Consider the following 17222-nt stretch of genomic DNA (forward strand, 5'->3'; position numbering starts at 1 on the left):
AGGGGGGACAGAGACTGAGAATCCTAATTAACTGAATCAGAAATGAAAGGGAGGATGTCACAACAAATACTACAATTCAGAGGATCATCAGAGATTACTTTGAGAAGCTTTATATCGTGAAATGACAGAACCTAGAAGACCCAGAAGAAATAGATAAATCCTTGGGACTCATAGAGCCTCCCAAAACTAAAAATCAAGATGATTTGGAATATATGAATATCTGAACAGATCCATCACTATCAAGGAAAATGAAGTCTTCCCAAAAACAAAAGCCAAGGACCATATAGATTCACTAGTGAATTCTTTCAAACTTTTTTTTTTTTTTTTTTTTTTTTTGGTTTTTGGGTCACACCGGCAGCGCTCAGGGGTTACTCCTGGCTCCATGCTCAAAAATCCCTCCTGGCAGGCTCAGGGTACCATATGGGATGCCCGGACTCAAACCATCGACCTTCTGCATGAAAGGCAATCGCCTTATCTCCATGCTCTCTCTCCGGCTCCGAATTCTTTCAAACTTTTCAAGAGGTTTACTGCCAATTCTTTTTAGGTTCTTCCAGGAAACTCAAGAAACAGAAACACTCCCAAACCATTTCTATGAAGCAAACATCCTTGATACCAAAAGCAAAAAGACCACAACAAAAGAGAATTACAAGCCAATATCCTTGATGAACACAGATGTAAAGATTCTCAGCAAAATACTAGCAAACTGAATCCAACAATGTATCAAATAGATCATTCAACATGATTATGTAGGATTCATCGGGGATGAAAGGATAGTTTAACATATGCAAGTCAATCAACATAATATACTGCATCAATTAAAGAAAAATAAAAATCTTGGAGTCAGAACGGTGGCGCTAGAGATAAGGCATCTGCCTTGCAAGCACTAGCCTAGGATGAACCACGGTTCGATACCCGGCATCCCATATGGTCCCCCCAAGCCAGGATCAATTTCTGAGCACATAGCCAGGAGTAGCCCCTGGGCATAAACGGGTGTGGCCCAAAAACAAAAACAAAAAATAATAAAAATCTTATGACCATAGCAATATATTCAGAGACAAAATTTGACAGGATCTAGCACCCATTCAAGATAAGCACTCAATAAAATGAGAACTGAAAGAACTTGGGGTGGCCAGAGCCATAGCACAGCAGTATGGCATTTACTTTGCACACAGCCCACCAAGACAGAAGCGGGTTTGATTCCGGACATGCCATATGGTCCACAGAGCTTGTCAGGAGCAATTTCTGAGCCCAGAGCCAGGAGTAACCCCTGAGCACTGCCAGGTGTGCTTCCCCCACCAACAAAAAAATTGAAAAAAAAAAAAAACTTTCCTCTATCTAGTCAAATACATTTATTGCAAGCCCACAGCAAACACTATACTCTATGGGGACAAACTAAAAGCCTTTCCCCTAATATGGGGCCCAAAGCAATTTCTGAGCATTTAGCCAGGAATAACCCCTGAGCATCACGAGATGTGGCCCAAACCCCCATCATCATCAGAAATCAAAGGGAGGCTAACACATCAAGACATCACAAAGAATTCAATTTAGAGGCAGGGTCAGAACAGCACCAACAAGAGACCTTAGGCGGTACTGTAGAGCCAGTACAGGGGTTAGGTGACTAAGGCATTTGCCTTGCACTCATCCAAACCGGTTGGATTTGGCTAAGTAGCATATGACCTCTAGGGATCCTGGAGCAGGAGAAGGAAGTGAGTACTGAGCAATGGAGGTTTGGCCCAAAAGCCAAAAATAAAGAAGATAAAATGCCACTCACTGTGTGCTCCAACCTGCAAGAGCAAGGAGGCAGCAGGCAGAGCTGAATCAGGAGGACAAGAAAACACAAGGTAAGTAAGTACACTCCTATGTGACGCGTACAGAAACAAGGGGGTGAAGACAGACCTGTGGGGGGAACAAAGCGAGATCCCGTCTACAGCCGAGGCTGCTGAAGTGTGAAGAGGGCACAAACAGGAAGGGACCAAGTAGCAGGGACACAGGCACACTGGGGGAGCAGTATGGTACACTGGATACCAGACAATCCTACCTCAAGATAGAGTGCCTCAAAGTGCACCTTCCCAAGTTAAATGCCACCCCTGGGTCACCCACAGCAATGGCCACACAAGGGCACCATGGGACTAGGGCTAGACAGACAGGGTAGAGGGGAGTATGCTAGACTTGCACGCAGCTGATCCAGGTTCAATATCCGGCATCCCTTCAGGTCCCCCAAGCCCTGCAAGGAGTGATCCCTGAGCATCACTGTGTGTGAACCAAAAACAAAACCAAACAGACAGAACACCGTTCTCCCATGGCACAAGGACTCAGTAAGATGCTGGGGCACCATTTGTCACAGCCTGTCCAGGGCCCCATACAGAGACAGGTGGCAGCCACCTCTGAAGACAGCCTGTCACCCAGGCCACACTGCAGACACTCTTCTCCAGCCCTGGCCCCAGGCTCCCCCAGAGCTTCCTTCAACTCACAATCACAACCGAGCATGACAGAGTAGACAGAACAAGAGGGGACGCCAGCACTTACCTTCTTCCCTCAGCTCCGTCTTCAGGCAGGAATCCTGCTTAGGGTCGCCCTTGGCCGGAACTGCCTGCAATAAAGAAAAGACACTTCACCTGGAGTCTTCCCAGACATATGCACCTGCCGCCCCATGCACACTGAACACCACAGAATCAACCATGGGGTCCTCAGAGACAGTGGTGGTGGTAAGATAACCTGCCTTGCACATGCTGATCAGGCTCAATTCCCAGTACCCCACAGGGTCCCAGAGCCTGGAGCAAGACCTAAGTGTTGCCAAGTGTGGCCCAAAAATAAACAAAAGCAAAAAAAAAAAAAAAAAAAAGTTACAACACCAATACTTTAAAGCACAAATATTCAGACTGTTTTCCAAGTTCATTCCATTCAGAGGTTGTTGGTGTCACCAACAACTCAATCCAAGACACAGAATAACCAAACAGAGCCAATGCTTGGAGCAGCTCTCCTCCTCTCGAATTCCTCTTAGCGTCTGCTCCATGCAGACAGGACCCATAAGGCCCTAAACGACCCCTGTGCCTTTGCACAAGCCTGCCAAGGCCAGATAGTGATGCTCCACTGTTGCATGCAGCAGTCACTGCAGGGCAGGGCCAGGAACTGTCCCAACCCATAAGGTCCACAGCTGCCAATGTCCATGTAACTCTGCACTGGGCACTCAGGGCTCCAGGAGCCAGTGGCACCTGACTCCCAGCAGTGGAGTTAGGCACTGAGCTTCCCTCAATTCCAGTACCTCTCTCCCAGACTGCAGTCTTCCTGCACTGGATTACACAGGGGATGAGCCCACAAGAAGGATATGGAGCCCTTTCCAGACCCCCCCCCCCATATCTTCTGAGAATGCCGCAGGCACAGCCACTGAACAGCCAAGTCCCACAGGATCACCTAAGGGGGGGGGGGGGTAGGACAGGGAAAATAAGTCTCCCTTCTCTGATGATCCAGAAGCCACTGGACAAAAGGGAGAATGACATGTGATCACCCCAAAAAGGGCAGTAGCCCTCACATGTCCACATGGGTGGAGACAAGAATCTTTGCTGCCCCTTGGGGAGAGCAAGCCCAAGTGCTGATCATGCAGGACCCAGGACACAGCCACCAGAAGTAAATTGAAAGTCAGGCATGATATGTGTCAAGCACACTGCTCTGGCATGCATGAGATCATGGTTTGATCTCTGGTGCACACATGCACATGAGCAAACACATGGGTGCAGATAGACATGCATGTATACAGGCACACATATGCATAAGAACACACATATATACACTCACATGCACACATGCACAGTAGCTGGGTTCTGCTCACACATGCACACACAGACAAATACACACACATATTGTGAGCTCACATGTACACACACACACACACACCCCATTGCTGATTCGTGAAACCATCCATGTTACCCTAAAGGAACAGCAGTTGCAGCATGAGGCAGGTGAGACTGAGCCCCAGCTTTGTGCTCTTCTACATGGACAAGGCAGGGAACAACACAAGCCTGCAGGTACCCCCAGCAAGACAGCAGCAGACACCCTGACAGAGGACAGGCCACAGGAAAAGGGGCCTGCCTTTCCTAGACAGCTCAGTGAGGGTCAGAGAGCAGAAATAAGATACTGCCAACCCATTAGCTGCCCTGAGCACCAAGCCAGCAGCAGTCCGGAGCAGTGATGGCTGTGACCCTCAAACCCTCCTGACACAAACAACTAAGTCAGGCCAGCGAGTTTGTGCCAAGGGCTGGAATCCAGACTCAACCCACAGAGCCCAGCCTCGATCCACAGCATCATGTGGTCCCCACCTCGCCCAAGAACCATCCCCAAGCACAGAAGTCAAGAGCAACACCCAGGGGCCGGAGAGATAGCATGGAGGTAAGGCATTTGCCTTGCATGCAGAAGGACAATGGTTCGGCATCCCCTATGGTCCCCTGAGCCTGCCAGGAGCGATTTCTGAGCGCAGAGCCAGAAGTAACTCCTGAGCACTGCCGGGTGTGACCCAAAAACCAAAAAAAAAAAATAAGAGTAACACCCAGGCCCAGAGCTGGGAAGTACCACCCAACCACTTCTGAGACCATCCCCGAAACAGATAAAAAAAAAAAAAAAAAAAAGACAAATCCCTTAAGTCCCCTCCTCTGGCAGTGTCCTGAGCAAAGATGCCCACAAAACCGAGATTCTCAGACCAACCCAGGGCACTTCCTTCTACACAACTCAGCACAGCACGTCAAGGTGAATGAACATGAGAGTAAGAGCAGGCACCTGCACAAGGTCACCCCAGACCCAGCTGCCACCCCCAGCTCACATGCATCCAATGAGAATCGCTGGGAAGGGCACAGTCTGGAATACAGAGTGCAGAGAGAAAGAACATGGGCTTGGATGGTCTCAGTGCCATGGGGCTTTCTCAGACCCAGTTTCTGAGTATGACCATAAGAGCCGCACTGCAGATACAAGCATGCAACGCCTACACACACATGCATGCATGCACATCTGAGGAGGGCTCCACTGGCAATACTGTGGTGTTACCCCACTTTCTGGGGCTGGAGAGAATATAGCAGGCAGGGCATGAGCCTCGCATGTAGCCGACCTGGGTTTGAGTCCCTGAATTTGAGAACATGATCCCCTGAGCACCACCAGGACTGATCCCTGAGCACAGAGCAGGGAATGAGACCTGAGCAATGCCACATAGTCCAAAACTTAAATAAATACATAAATAAATAAACACATAAACAAACAAACAAAAGTGAATGCCTTCCACATATAATCAAAATGCAATCATCTGAGTTAGCAAACATGGGAAGGTCTGAGAAGGCTACCTGGGGTCAGTGGGTAACCCCAGCGGTCCCAAAGCTGCTCCCACAGGTTGGGCCTATTCAATCCCATTAAGGGCAGTAAAGGAAGGTGCTTACACATTCAAAAAAGCTCCAACTCTGCCGCTGGCCTCAGGACAAGTCTGGGAAAGCTCCACACCCAACTCAGATTGACTCTGGCTCCTGACTGAGGCCCAGCCAGGGAGTCACTTGCAGAGAGGTGCAGATCTCCTGAGCAGTGCACTTAGGCCCTCACTCATCCTCAAAGAAAGGCTCACATCAACCCTGGTGGCCTAAGCAGGCCCTAACTACTTGTCCATGGGCTAACTCACAAATGCAGCACCTTCCCAGCAGGTCTCAAGGACCTCCATTCTGCACTGTGGCCATGGCGGGGGGTAGGGAGCCCTCATAGCACCCACAGGGATTGCAGACACTTAGCACAGCAACCACACAGAAGAGACAGTCTCGGCACGCAGCTCGCCACAAGCACACTCTCACCCAGGGGGTGAGCAGAGAAGAAGTACCCACCCTCCCAGGCTCCGGAAAAGGATGCGCTGACCCCAACACTCAGTGATAGCCTGAGACGGGGCCACGCCAGTCCAGGACACTCGGAGATGGCATGATGATGAGAGACAGCAAGCGCTCTCTGCCCACCCCCTAATTTCAAACCATTTTCCACGGACTAATTATACAAGCTAATTACAAAAGGGGTGGGGAGAAGATGAATGAATTATTTCAGTATCGATAGATTTCCTCTTCCTCTTTTGTCTTTTTGTTCTTTTCCTTGGCAGAAAAAAAGAAGAGCTGGTTCCTAAATTTGGAAAACACAATACCCAAAAACCGCCCCAGAAATTACATTTAAGGAACTTTGGAAACTCAAGCAGACTCTGTCTTCCCGTCACCCATTTAACCCGCAACTGTCTCTGCAGAATGCACCCTTGCAGTTCCATTTTCTGGCCAGCCCAGCCCTCAAAGGTCTCCCGAAGAGACCAACCCCCACTTACCCACCTTCACTGCCAGAAGAGGCAGAGCAATCCCCCTGCCTGCAACCCAATCAGTCTTGAGTCCTGGTGCCAGAGGCCAACAAGGGGCTGCTCCTGGGCAGTCATGGGACAGATCACTGTAGGGGCCTGTGGCACCAACATCCGGTCTCTGGAAGTGGGAGCAGGAGACCTGAGTTGTACCCAGTGGCAGGCCTGAGAAAAGGACCTTTCCAGATCCCCATCCCTCTACTGGCCACATGGTGAGAGGCAGAGAAATTATCAGGGAAGCAGGAGCCAAGAGGAACACAGTGCCTAGCTGGTCCCAGCAGAGTCAGCAGCAAGGCCCTGGCTCACTCCCAGCATTACACCCACACCCTGAGCTGCAGAGAGATGCTACCCAGAACAGAAGGTCTTGGAGGGCACAGTGCTTGGCGGCACTCGGACACCCCTGTACACATATACAGTCCAACACACGAAGACTCATAAAACAGCTGCCCAGACAACCTCCAAGGACAAACTGCCCACAAGCAGCTGGCGAGTCCAACAAGTACTGCAAAGAGTGGCTCCAAGTCCACAGAGCAATAATTGGGGACAAAATTAATAAATAAATAAATAACCATAGTCTAGCTGCCTTAGAGAATGAGCATAGAGTGCACACCTGGCATGGAGGAAATGCAGGTTTGACCCAGGTGGGAGCTCGGACAGTGGCCCCAAATAAAATTCAACCAAAATGTGGGCCCGGAGAGATAGCACAGCGGCGTTTGCCTTGCAAGCAGCCGGTCCAGGACCAAAGGTGGTTGGTTCGAATCCTGGTGTCCCATGTGGTCCCCCGTGCCTGCCAGGAGCTATTTCTGAGCAGCTAGCCAGGAGTAACACCTGAGCACCGCCGGGTGTGGCCCAAAAACCAAAAGAAAAAAAAAAGTGGAGATAACATGCGGGGGTCAAGGCACAAATAGGCCTTGCACACAACTGGCCTGACCCAGCTCCATACAGTTTCTGGAAAGTAGCCAGGTGCCACCTGAGAATCGCTGACACCACAGGGCACTTCCCAAGGTACCACATTTGGGCCCATGCCCTGACCCAAATTGCCCCCCCGTTGGCAGAAAAGTTCTTAGAACTCCTAAGCTTTCCTTGGGGCTGGAGAGATAGCATGGAGGTAGGGCATTTGCCTTGCATGCAAAGGACGGTGATACAAATCCCAACATCCCATATGGTCCCCTGAGCCTGCCAGGAGCGATTTCTGAGCGCAGAGTGAGGAGTAATATATAAAAAATTATTCATCAAAGGAGCAATTTCTGAGCATAGAGCCAGGAGTAACCCCTGAGCGTCGCCGGGTGTGACCCAAAAACGAAATAAATAAATAAACAAACACTTTCCTTGAAAAGCAGAGGTGGGAGGAGTTACTGGGAGAAAACTTAGTCCATTATCAACTTTTCCTGTGGACAATGCTGGGCCTTGGGGGGATCAGGTCACCCTCAGCCTACTGAGCTCAGGACAGAAAGTACCAACTTTCAACGAATCTTCACTATTTATTGGACCAAAGTAAATAAACTCAAACCAAGTGAGCCCTGAAAGAAAGAGGGTCATTATCATTTCAAGAGCTTTGGGCTGAAGGCACTCTAAACCCAGGATGGCTCCCAGAGGGGTCTAAGAGAGTACTCGGCTGCAGTGGGAGCCACCCATGGGTGCTAGCACTGCTGGTCAAGCATGCCTAGTTCTGGGAGGCTATCCCTAGGACACGAGGAGAGACCCCAGAACCAGGAGAACCAGTGGGGGAGGGGGGAAAAAGGAGAGAGAGACAGAGACAGAGAGAGACAGAGACCCCAAACTATCCAGCTCCTAACAGCTGGCAGGAAAGACTGTAACCACATCCATCAGTCACAATAACATTCTCTGGAAGAAAACTAAGTCCAAAATATAAAATTCTGGGGGCTGGAGCATAGCAGTAGGGTGTTTGCCTGGCACACGGCCAACATAGGACAGCCCTGGGTTTGATTCCCGACATCTCATATATCCCCTGAGCCTGCCAGGGGCGATTTCTGAGTGCAGAGTGAGGAGTAATATATAAAAAAATTTTTTCATCAAAGGAGCAATAACAGTCACACAGTCAAGAAAGCAGTACCAGGTGAAGGGGCACTTAGAGACAGAATGACCAGAAAAGCTATTAATAAAATGATCCAGGCTGGGGCCTGGAGAGATAGCACAGCAGCGTTTGCCTTGCAAGCAGCTGATCCAGGACCAAAGGTGGTTGGTTCGAATCCCGGTGTCCCATATGGTCCCCCGTGCCTGCCAGGAGCTATTTCTAAGCAGACAGCCAGGAGTAACCCCTGAGCACCGCCGGGTGTGGCCCAAAAACAAACAAACAAAAAAAAATGATCCAGGCTGTAGTAAAAGTGCACTTCCTTGCACATGGCTGACCCGGGTTTGATACCAAGCACCATGACTTCCCCAACCCCAACCTCTAGGAGTGATTCCTGAGTACAGAGTCAGAAGTAACCCCTGAACATGCTAGGGGTGGCCCAAAAACCAAACAAATGAATAAATAAACTAATGATCCAGTGCAGAGATAAGACAGCAGGAAATGTGCTTGCCTTGCACACTGCTTATCTGTGTTTGATCCTGGTACCCCATACTCCATATGGTCCCCCAAGGCCCACCAAGAGTGGGCCCTGAGTACTGCCAGGTGTGACAAAAAAAAAGAAAAAAGTAAAATTAACCATGCCAGGAGAATAATGAGGATGGTCAACCCCATTAGAAATCAGATTGGTGCTCGCTTCAGCAGCATATACTAAAATTGGAACAATACAGAGAAGATTAACATGGCCCCTGCGCAAGGATGACATGCAAATTCGTGAAGCATTCCATATTTAAAAAAAAAAAAAAAAGAATTTCTCCTGGGGACCAGAGAGATAGCATAGAAATAGGGCATTTGCCTTGCATGCAGAAGGACAATGGTTCAAATCCTGGCATCCCATATGGTACCCCGAGCCTGCCAGGAGCAATTTCTGAGTGTAGAGCCAGGAGTAACCCCTGAGTGCTGCCAGGTCTGACCCAAACACTAAAAAAATTCACTCCCGGTGAGTTGGGGGACCATATAGGATACCAGAAACTGAACTATGCTGTCTCTCCCACCTCTTAACTTTGTCTTTTAAAGTTAGAAAATAAAAAGGATTCTGCATTAGAGAAAGATCATATGATATGATGTCTTACAGAAAAGTTAGCTGAGTCCCATCACTTTTCAAAATTCATCCTTTGTACCACAAGGTCAAAGTACTGAGAGCTGGGTCTCTCTCTACCTTCACACTAGTCTCTGCCAGCTTCCGCCCTAGAGGGTCCCTTCTTTTAGCCACCACCTGTGGTAGAGTGACCTCATCGCTGTCTCCACAGGAGGGAAGCCCTGGAAGAAAGGGTCTTGCACTGTGCAATCCCTCCACACACTGGATGGGACAGAGGTGGCCAAGTGCGTGGGGAGCCCACAGGGCCAGCAGTCAGGCCAAGACTGAGCCAGCAGAGGTTCACTGCAGGATTCAACATCTTCCATCCTACTGCTCTGTATAGACCAGGGAAGATCAATCCAATCCCATGTCTGGAATCTACTGGCTTCCCAGTACAACTGAGACGAAGAGGGAGAAACGGGAGCAGCTTTCCTGGAGCCCAGCCACATAGCCCAAGCTCCAATGCCAGCCTCTGAGCCTGCTCCAAGGCCCAAGAACAGGTCTCAAGAACTGAAGCACATGACAGTCTAGCAAGGGTCCCTGAAAATGGACAGGTGGCAGGCAGGCTAAGAGTAGGAATCCCTAAGGACAGGCAGTGGGAGAGCAGTGGGCAAGGTTGCCCTGTGGATAGCCAGGCAGCAGGCAGGAAGGGGTGCCCTGAGGATAGGCAGGCAGCAGGCAGCAGAAGGGATATCCTGTAGACAGAGAGGCAGCGGGCAGGGCTGCCTTCTCCTAGTTCCCAGCTCCCTGCCCACAAGCTGGGCTGCTCCCCCAGCTCCCTGCCTCCTAGGACAGTTGTTCTTTTTATAATTTGCTTTTTGGGACACACCTGGTAGTGCTCAGGGCTCACTCCTGCTAGGGCTCAGAGGACCATATAGGGTGCCAAGGATGGGACTCGGGTCAGCTGCATACAAGAAAGTGCCATGATGGCTAGCTGTCCTCTCTCCTCTCCCCAGCAAAGAGCATCTTCTATTGTTCCTCACCCAGGGGAGCCAGAGGTCCAGACTAATACACCCAGAAACTAGAACCACCCCTTTACCATGGAAAGTTCAGGAGTGTTTGTGAGTACAGGGAAAGAGGGAGTAGGCAGCAGGAACTGCATGGGCAGACTCAAATTCCGACGGGAATTCCTACCACTCCAGCTCTCTGGAACTCGCCAGACACTGACCCAACTGTGAATCCTCGGCCCAAACAGGGTGGGTGGTCTCAGTTATCACAATCCATCTTGTGGCTCCAAGAGTAAATACAGGCACCAGAAGGAGCACAGTAGGGAAGGCATTTGCCTTACACACAGCAAACCCAGGCTCAATCCCCAGCCTCCAAATAGAAACACCAGCAACAGGGGTGGAGAGATAGCACAGCGATAGAGCGTTTGCCTTGCATGCAGCTGATCCAGGACGGATGATGGTTCAAATTCTGGCACCCTATATGGTCCCCCATGCCTGCCAGGAGTGAATTCTGAGCACAGAGCCAGGAGTAACCCTTGAGTGCCACTAGGTATGACCCAAAAATCAAAAAAAAACAAACAAACAAACAAAAAAAAAAAAACACCACAGTAAGCAGAAAGATGATCAGAACATAAAAGACTCCCTCTAGTGGTGTCAAGGTGCTGCTCACATCTGGGAAGCACACTCTGGTCCAGGTTTTGGATGACCATCCCCCACAGTGCTCTGGGCTTTCTCTTAGTAAATCAAATGCAGTGCCAGGGATGGAACCTGAGGCTAACGTGTGCAAAATGTGTGCAAAATGCTCTCCGTTACAACGATGATACCTCTGGCCCCTTTGCATGTTGAAGACCTACGTGGTCCCTTGAACTGCCTGGATCAAAACTGGGTCGGCCACGTGCAAGGCAAGCACCTCCCTCTGTACAATCACCGTGACCCCAGACTAAGCATGTTTTATGCACATGTTTTGGTCTTGGGTTTATACCACTATCCCCTACCCCCACCCTACACACACACACACACACACACACACACACACACACACACACACACACACACGGAGAGGAGGAGGAAGAGGAGGAAGAAGAACAAGAAGTTGTTTCCTAGAGGCAGCTTAAAACCAATCCAAGGCCAGTCTTCCTGTTCTTGGTCCTAGTGCCAGGAAGTCAGAACCAAGCGGTTGAGTAACATGCTTGGGGCTAAGGGGAATCTCCTCTGCTCTGCTCAATGCAGGACTGCTACTGGGCCTCTGCTGGCATCACTCTGCTCCTGACTGTTGGCCTGTGGTCTTTCCCAGCGCCTGTCCCCTCAACTTCTCAGGATGCCGGTCAGAGGTACAGGCTTGCCCTGGCCTGGGATAGCTTCATCCTCAAATCCCATGAGCATATGGGGCAGGCGGAAAAGAACAGTGAAGGAGTTGGCCTTGCATGTGGCTGACTCAGGTCCGATCCCCAGTACCCCATGTGGTTCCCCAAGCCCCACCAGGAGTGAGCCATGAGCAAAGAGCAAGGAGTAACCCCTGAACTAAGCTAGCTATCGCTCAAAAGCAAAAATATAATCTATCAGGGGCCAGAGCGAAAGCACAGTGGTAGAGCATTTGCCTTGCAAGCAGCTAACTCAGGAGGTACCACAGTTTGATCCCCCAGCGTCCCATATGGTCGGTCCCCCAAGCCAGGATCGATTTCTAAGCGCATAGAAAGGAGTAATCCGGGCCCGGAGAGATAGCACAGCTTGCCTTGCAAGCAGCCGATCCAGGACCAAAGGTGGTTGGTTCGAATCCCGGTGTCCCATATGGTCCCCCGTGCCTGCCAGGAGCTATTTCTGAGCAGACAGCCAGGAGTAACCCCTGAGCACCGCTGGGTGTGGCCCAAAAACCAAAAAAAAAAAAAAAAAAAAGAAAGAAAGAAAGGAGTAATCCCTGAGCATCACCAGATGTGGCCCAAAAAAAAACCTGGGGCCGGGAAGGAGGCACTAGAGGTAAGGTGTCTGCCTTGCAAGCACTATCGTCTAACGTAGAACAGGCGCAATCCCCCAGGGTCCCATATGGTCCCCCAAAGCCAGGGGCTATTTCTGAGCACATAGCCAGGAGTAACCCTTGAGCGTCAAACGGGTGTGGCCCAAAAACCAAAACAAAACAAAAAAATCTATCAGCAAAGATTCCCCTCCAATCTCATGGTTCCAGCTCTAGATGAACTAAAATGACATTGCTCATTGGACAAATATCTAATTTTCCCCAACAGTAACATTCTAGAAAATGAGACACGTAACCAGAGAAGAAAATCATGCAGGGATTAAGGCATTGCTTGCCCTGCTTCCCACTGACTGACTCAAATCCCAGCACATATGGTTACCCCATGCAAAACCAGAAGTCATTCCTGAGCAGAGCCAGGGATCAGCCCTAATTACCTCTGGTGTAGCTCAGAGGAAACATAAAAACCCTCTTGGGGGGGCTGGAGCCGAAGCGCTAGAGAGAAGGCATCTGCCTTGCAAGTGCTAGCCTAGGACAAACTGTGCTTCGATACCCCCGCTGTCCCTTATGGTCCCCCCAAGCCAGAAGTGATTTCTGAGCACATAGCCAGGAGTAACCCCTGAGCGTCAATGGGTATGGCCCAAAAACAAAACAACAAAAAAAAAAACCCTCTTGGGGCTGGAGGGATAGTACAATGGCGAGGGCATTTGCTTTGCAGCCAACCACATCAAGGGAAAGATGAAGAGGGCCAAGGCACAGACTGAGAGACAACCAAGGCCAGGGTGCTGCACTATGGAGCCTCTGATGGACTGAGGATAGGAGGGAAGCAGGGAGCTAAGCATGATCCTACATTCACAACGAGTCTTTCCAAGGATTCAGGTGGGTTGTGCATCCATCCACACCTTCCTATGCCAGACACATACTCCTCCCCTTCCTACAGAGTCAAGTCCTTTGTGCAGAGCTCACGTGTGGCAGATTGCATCTGTGTTATTGGAAACGCAAATACCAAGGACCACAATATGAGACTCCTGGGGCCCGATTAGTGATTGCCCAGCGTAAGCAAGAACCGGAAGGAGGGACAGCCTGGCACCTGCACACCAACAGCACAGTGCTTGCAGTAGTGGTGACACTGTGTCTTTGGTGGTGCTAGACCCTGGGGTCTAGGGTCAGTACTAGGAGTGTTCAGTCCTTGAGTTGCCTCCAAGTTCTTCTGGTCTGGGGATCACACCTGGCTGGGTGTAGTCACCTCTAGCTCAGTGACCAGGTGTCACACCTGCTATACTCAGGAAATCCTGAGTCTGGACTTCTGTGAGCAAATCCTACAGAGTCTCTCTCAGGTTCAGGCTGTGCCATTTCAGGAGAACTTGCAGCAACTTAAGAAAGTGATTCACGGGCCCAGAGAGAGAGCACATCGGCGTTTGCCTTGCAAGCAGCCGATCCAGGACCAAAGGTGGTTGATTCGAATCCCGGCGTCCCATATGGTCCCCCGTGCCTGCCAGGAGCTATTTCTGAGCAGACAGCCAGGAGTGACCCCTGAGCACTGCCGGGTGTGGCCCCCCCAATAAATAAATAAATAAATAAATAAATAAATAAATAAATAAATAAATAAATAAATAAATAAATAAAAGTGATCCACAAGAGAAAGGAGATAGTCAAAAGTACAAGCAGGGGCCGGAGAGATAGCATGGAGGTAAAGCGTTTGCCTTTCATGCAGGAGGTCATCGGTTCAAATCCCGGCGTCCCATATGGTCTCCCGTGCCTGCCAGGAGCAATTTCTGAGCCTGGAGACAGGAATAACCCCTGAGCACTGCCGGGTGTGACCCAAAAACCAAAAAAAAAAAAAAAAAAGAAAAGTACAAGCAGGGTGCTTCAGCCCAAACATTCCCCCTCAGAAGAGAAGGGGTGCAGGACCAAAAAGAAGTGACAAGGAATCAAGGGCAGGAGCCAAGGGCCAGAAGCCTCATTGAAGTCCTGGGAAGGCACAGGAAGTCTTACAGAAAGGCCACCAGGGCAGAAACAGCAGCTGAGCCAGAGCAGAGACTCCGAGACAGGGCAAGCTTCGAGGTCGAGGCAAACTAAAGGCAGGTCCAGGAGCAGAGAGAGGCCAAGCAAGAGCCTGAATCTTGAGGCCGGAGCACAGCAGGTAGGGTGTTTGCCTTGTATGTGGCTGACCAGGACCAATCCAACCATCTCATATGGTCCCGAGCCTGCCAGGAATGATTTCTTTTTTTTTTTTTTTTGGTTTTTGGGCCACACCCGGCGGTGCTCAGGGGTTACTCCTGGCTATCTGCTCAGAAAATAGTTCCTGGCAGGCACGGGGGACCATATGGGACACCGGGATTCGAACCAACCACTTTAGGTCCTGGATCAGCTCCCGGCCCAGGAATGATTTCTGAGCACAGAGCCAGGAGTAACCCCTGAGGGCCACTAGGTGTGTCCCAGAAACTTTAAAAAAAAAAAAAAAAAAAAAAAGAGCCTGTCTCCATAAGGAAGAAAGATGCCAACACATCCCAAAATGTAGAGACAAGGGGTCAGAGAGGTGGCACAGCGGTAGGGTGCTTGCCTTGTATGTGGCTGACCTAGGATGGACCTTGGTTCGATCCCCCGGCATCCCATATGGTACCCCAAGCCAGGAGCAATTTCTGAGCACATAGACAAGAGTAACTATTTATAGGCAGCTATAAATTATGGAATTGTAAGTTCCGGAAGAAGCAGGAGGTGCAGCAGGGCAAGAAGAGGGGTGGAGAGGAGGTATGGAGAGGGGTGTGGGAAGAGGGTGTGTGTAGAAAGGGGTGTGGGAAGAGAGAAGGGAGGCCTCCTGCCATCCTCTCACAGGCTTTACTTCCTATCCAGGTGTGCTTGCAAACCAGGGTGAACCAATGGACCTGGGGCAGCAGCAGTCACGGTGCGTGCTCAGAAGAGCGAAGGCAGCACAGAAGGCCCCAGAGAAGTCCAGGTTCTGTTACCAAACAATCAGAAGCACAGCACAAACATCGGAGCACCTCTGAGTGCGCAGAAAAGCGGCTCAACTCCCACCCCCAGCTCCTAGCTACACCAGCCTCACACCACACAGGTATAGGTGCAGACACTGCAGAGTAAGCCGCTCAGGCCACCCTCCCCCTAGACCACACAGCTTCTCTCCCAAGACTGCACAGCTTCATAATGGCAGCTAAGACCCACATGCTAGGTTTCTCCTCCACTCTCTTCCACACAGTCTCCCCACCTAGAAAGCTGCAGTTTCAGCCTCCATGCAGCTGGACCAAAGCACAAGAAGCCACAAGGAGCTTGCCTTGCAGGCAGTCAATCTGGGACTGACCCAGATTTGATCCCCAGCATCCCATAAGAACCCCCGAGCCAGCCAGGCGTAACCTGAGCACCGCCAAGTATGGCACAAAAACAAATCAGTAAATGAGAGGGTAAGGTGTTTGCCTTGTATTCAGCCAACCCAGGTTTAACCCCCGACATCCCATATGGTCCCCCAAGCCCACCAGGAGTAACCAGGAGTAACCAGGAGTAAGCCCTGAGCGTCACCAGGTGTGCCTACCCCACAAAAAAAAAAAAAAAAAAAAAAAAGGGAAACAGCAATGGCATGAATAAATGATGCCTTGCAGAGGCCGATCATGGGAGCCAGCAGCAAGGCAACACTGAGAAAAGTAAGACAAATACAGCCGAAACCCTTTTTTTTTGGGGGGGGGGGGGTTTGGATCACACCCAGTGACACTCAGGGGTTACTCCTGGCTATGTGCTCAAAAATAGCTCCTGGCAGGCTCGGGGGACCATATGGGATGCCGGGGAATGAACCACAAATCCATCCTAGGCTAGCGCAGGCAAGGCAGAAACCTTATCGCTTGCGCCACTGCTAGAGCCCCCAAACCCCGGTGTGTTTGGGCCACACCCGGCAGTGCTCAGGGGTCACTCCTGGCTGTCTGCTCAGAAATAGCTCCTGGCAGGCACAGGGGACCATATGGGACACCGGGATTCGAACCAACCACCTTTGGTCCTGGATCGGCTGTTTGCAAGGCAAATGCCGCTGTGCTATCTCTCCAGGCCCCAAACCCTATATTTTAACAGGAGAAGTAGGGGGTCATTTTATATGCCCAGTCGTCTTATATGCTGGAAAATATGGTACTTTACTGTCAGTATTCTCCTTCAATATTCTCCTATCTTTTCTCTGCAGTCAGAACTCCCCTTTGGCTGGGCTAGAGAGATAGCATGGAGGTAAGGCGTTTGCCTTACATGCAGAAGTCAGTGGTTCGAATCCTGGTATCCCATATGGTCTCCCGAGCCTGCCATGAGCAATTTCTGAGCATAGAGCCAGGAGTAACCCCTGAGTGCTGCTGTGTGTGACCCAAAAAAAAAAAAAGAACTCCCCTTGGCACCCTCCTTCAGTAATCTCCCACTGCTACTCCATCGGTGCTCTCCTTTCAGTATACTGTCAGTACTCTCTCTTCAGTGCTCCCCATCATACTATCCCTTCAGTACTCTCCCAATAGCTGCCAGGGTGCAATTCTTTTTTTATTATTATTAATATTTTATCTGGTTTTGGGGCCACGCCCAGTGCAATACTGACTGGTTCTGCCCTTGGCAACATATGGGATGCAAGGAATGAATGGGTTGGCTATGTACAAGGCAAGCATCCTGACCACTATACTATCATTCTTTTTTTTTTTTTTTTTTTTTTTTTGGTGGGTCACACCCGGCAGTTCAGGGGTTATTCCTGGCTCCAGGCTCAGAAATTGCTCCTGGCAGGCCGGGGGACCATATGGGACTCCGGGATTCGAACCGATGACCTCCTG

At 50.3% G+C, this 17222-nt stretch overlaps 1 protein-coding gene and 1 non-coding gene across 5 annotated transcripts in view; one reads left to right on the forward strand and one right to left on the reverse strand.

The window, feature by feature from the left end:
* Positions 1-17222, reverse strand: part of EHMT1 (euchromatic histone lysine methyltransferase 1) — a 72112-nt gene that overhangs the window by 47526 nt on the left and 7364 nt on the right. For all 4 annotated transcript variants that reach the window (XR_007499600.1, XM_049781973.1, XM_049781974.1 and 1 more), the window contains one exon: positions 2527-2590. Coding sequence is in view for 1 of the 4 variants with exons in the window: in XM_049781973.1 (XP_049637930.1) it covers positions 2527-2590 (64 nt within the window). In the remaining 3 variants the exon portion in view is untranslated. Of the gene's footprint in view, positions 1-2526; positions 2591-17222 lie in introns of those variants that run through there.
* Positions 9067-9169, forward strand: LOC126021563 (U6 spliceosomal RNA). The gene has a single exon (XR_007500068.1). It is a non-coding gene; the product is annotated as a U6 spliceosomal RNA (small nuclear RNA).

Source organism: Suncus etruscus, chromosome 10 (assembly GCF_024139225.1).
Source record: "Suncus etruscus isolate mSunEtr1 chromosome 10, mSunEtr1.pri.cur, whole genome shotgun sequence".
NCBI lineage: Eukaryota > Metazoa > Chordata > Mammalia > Eulipotyphla > Soricidae > Suncus > Suncus etruscus.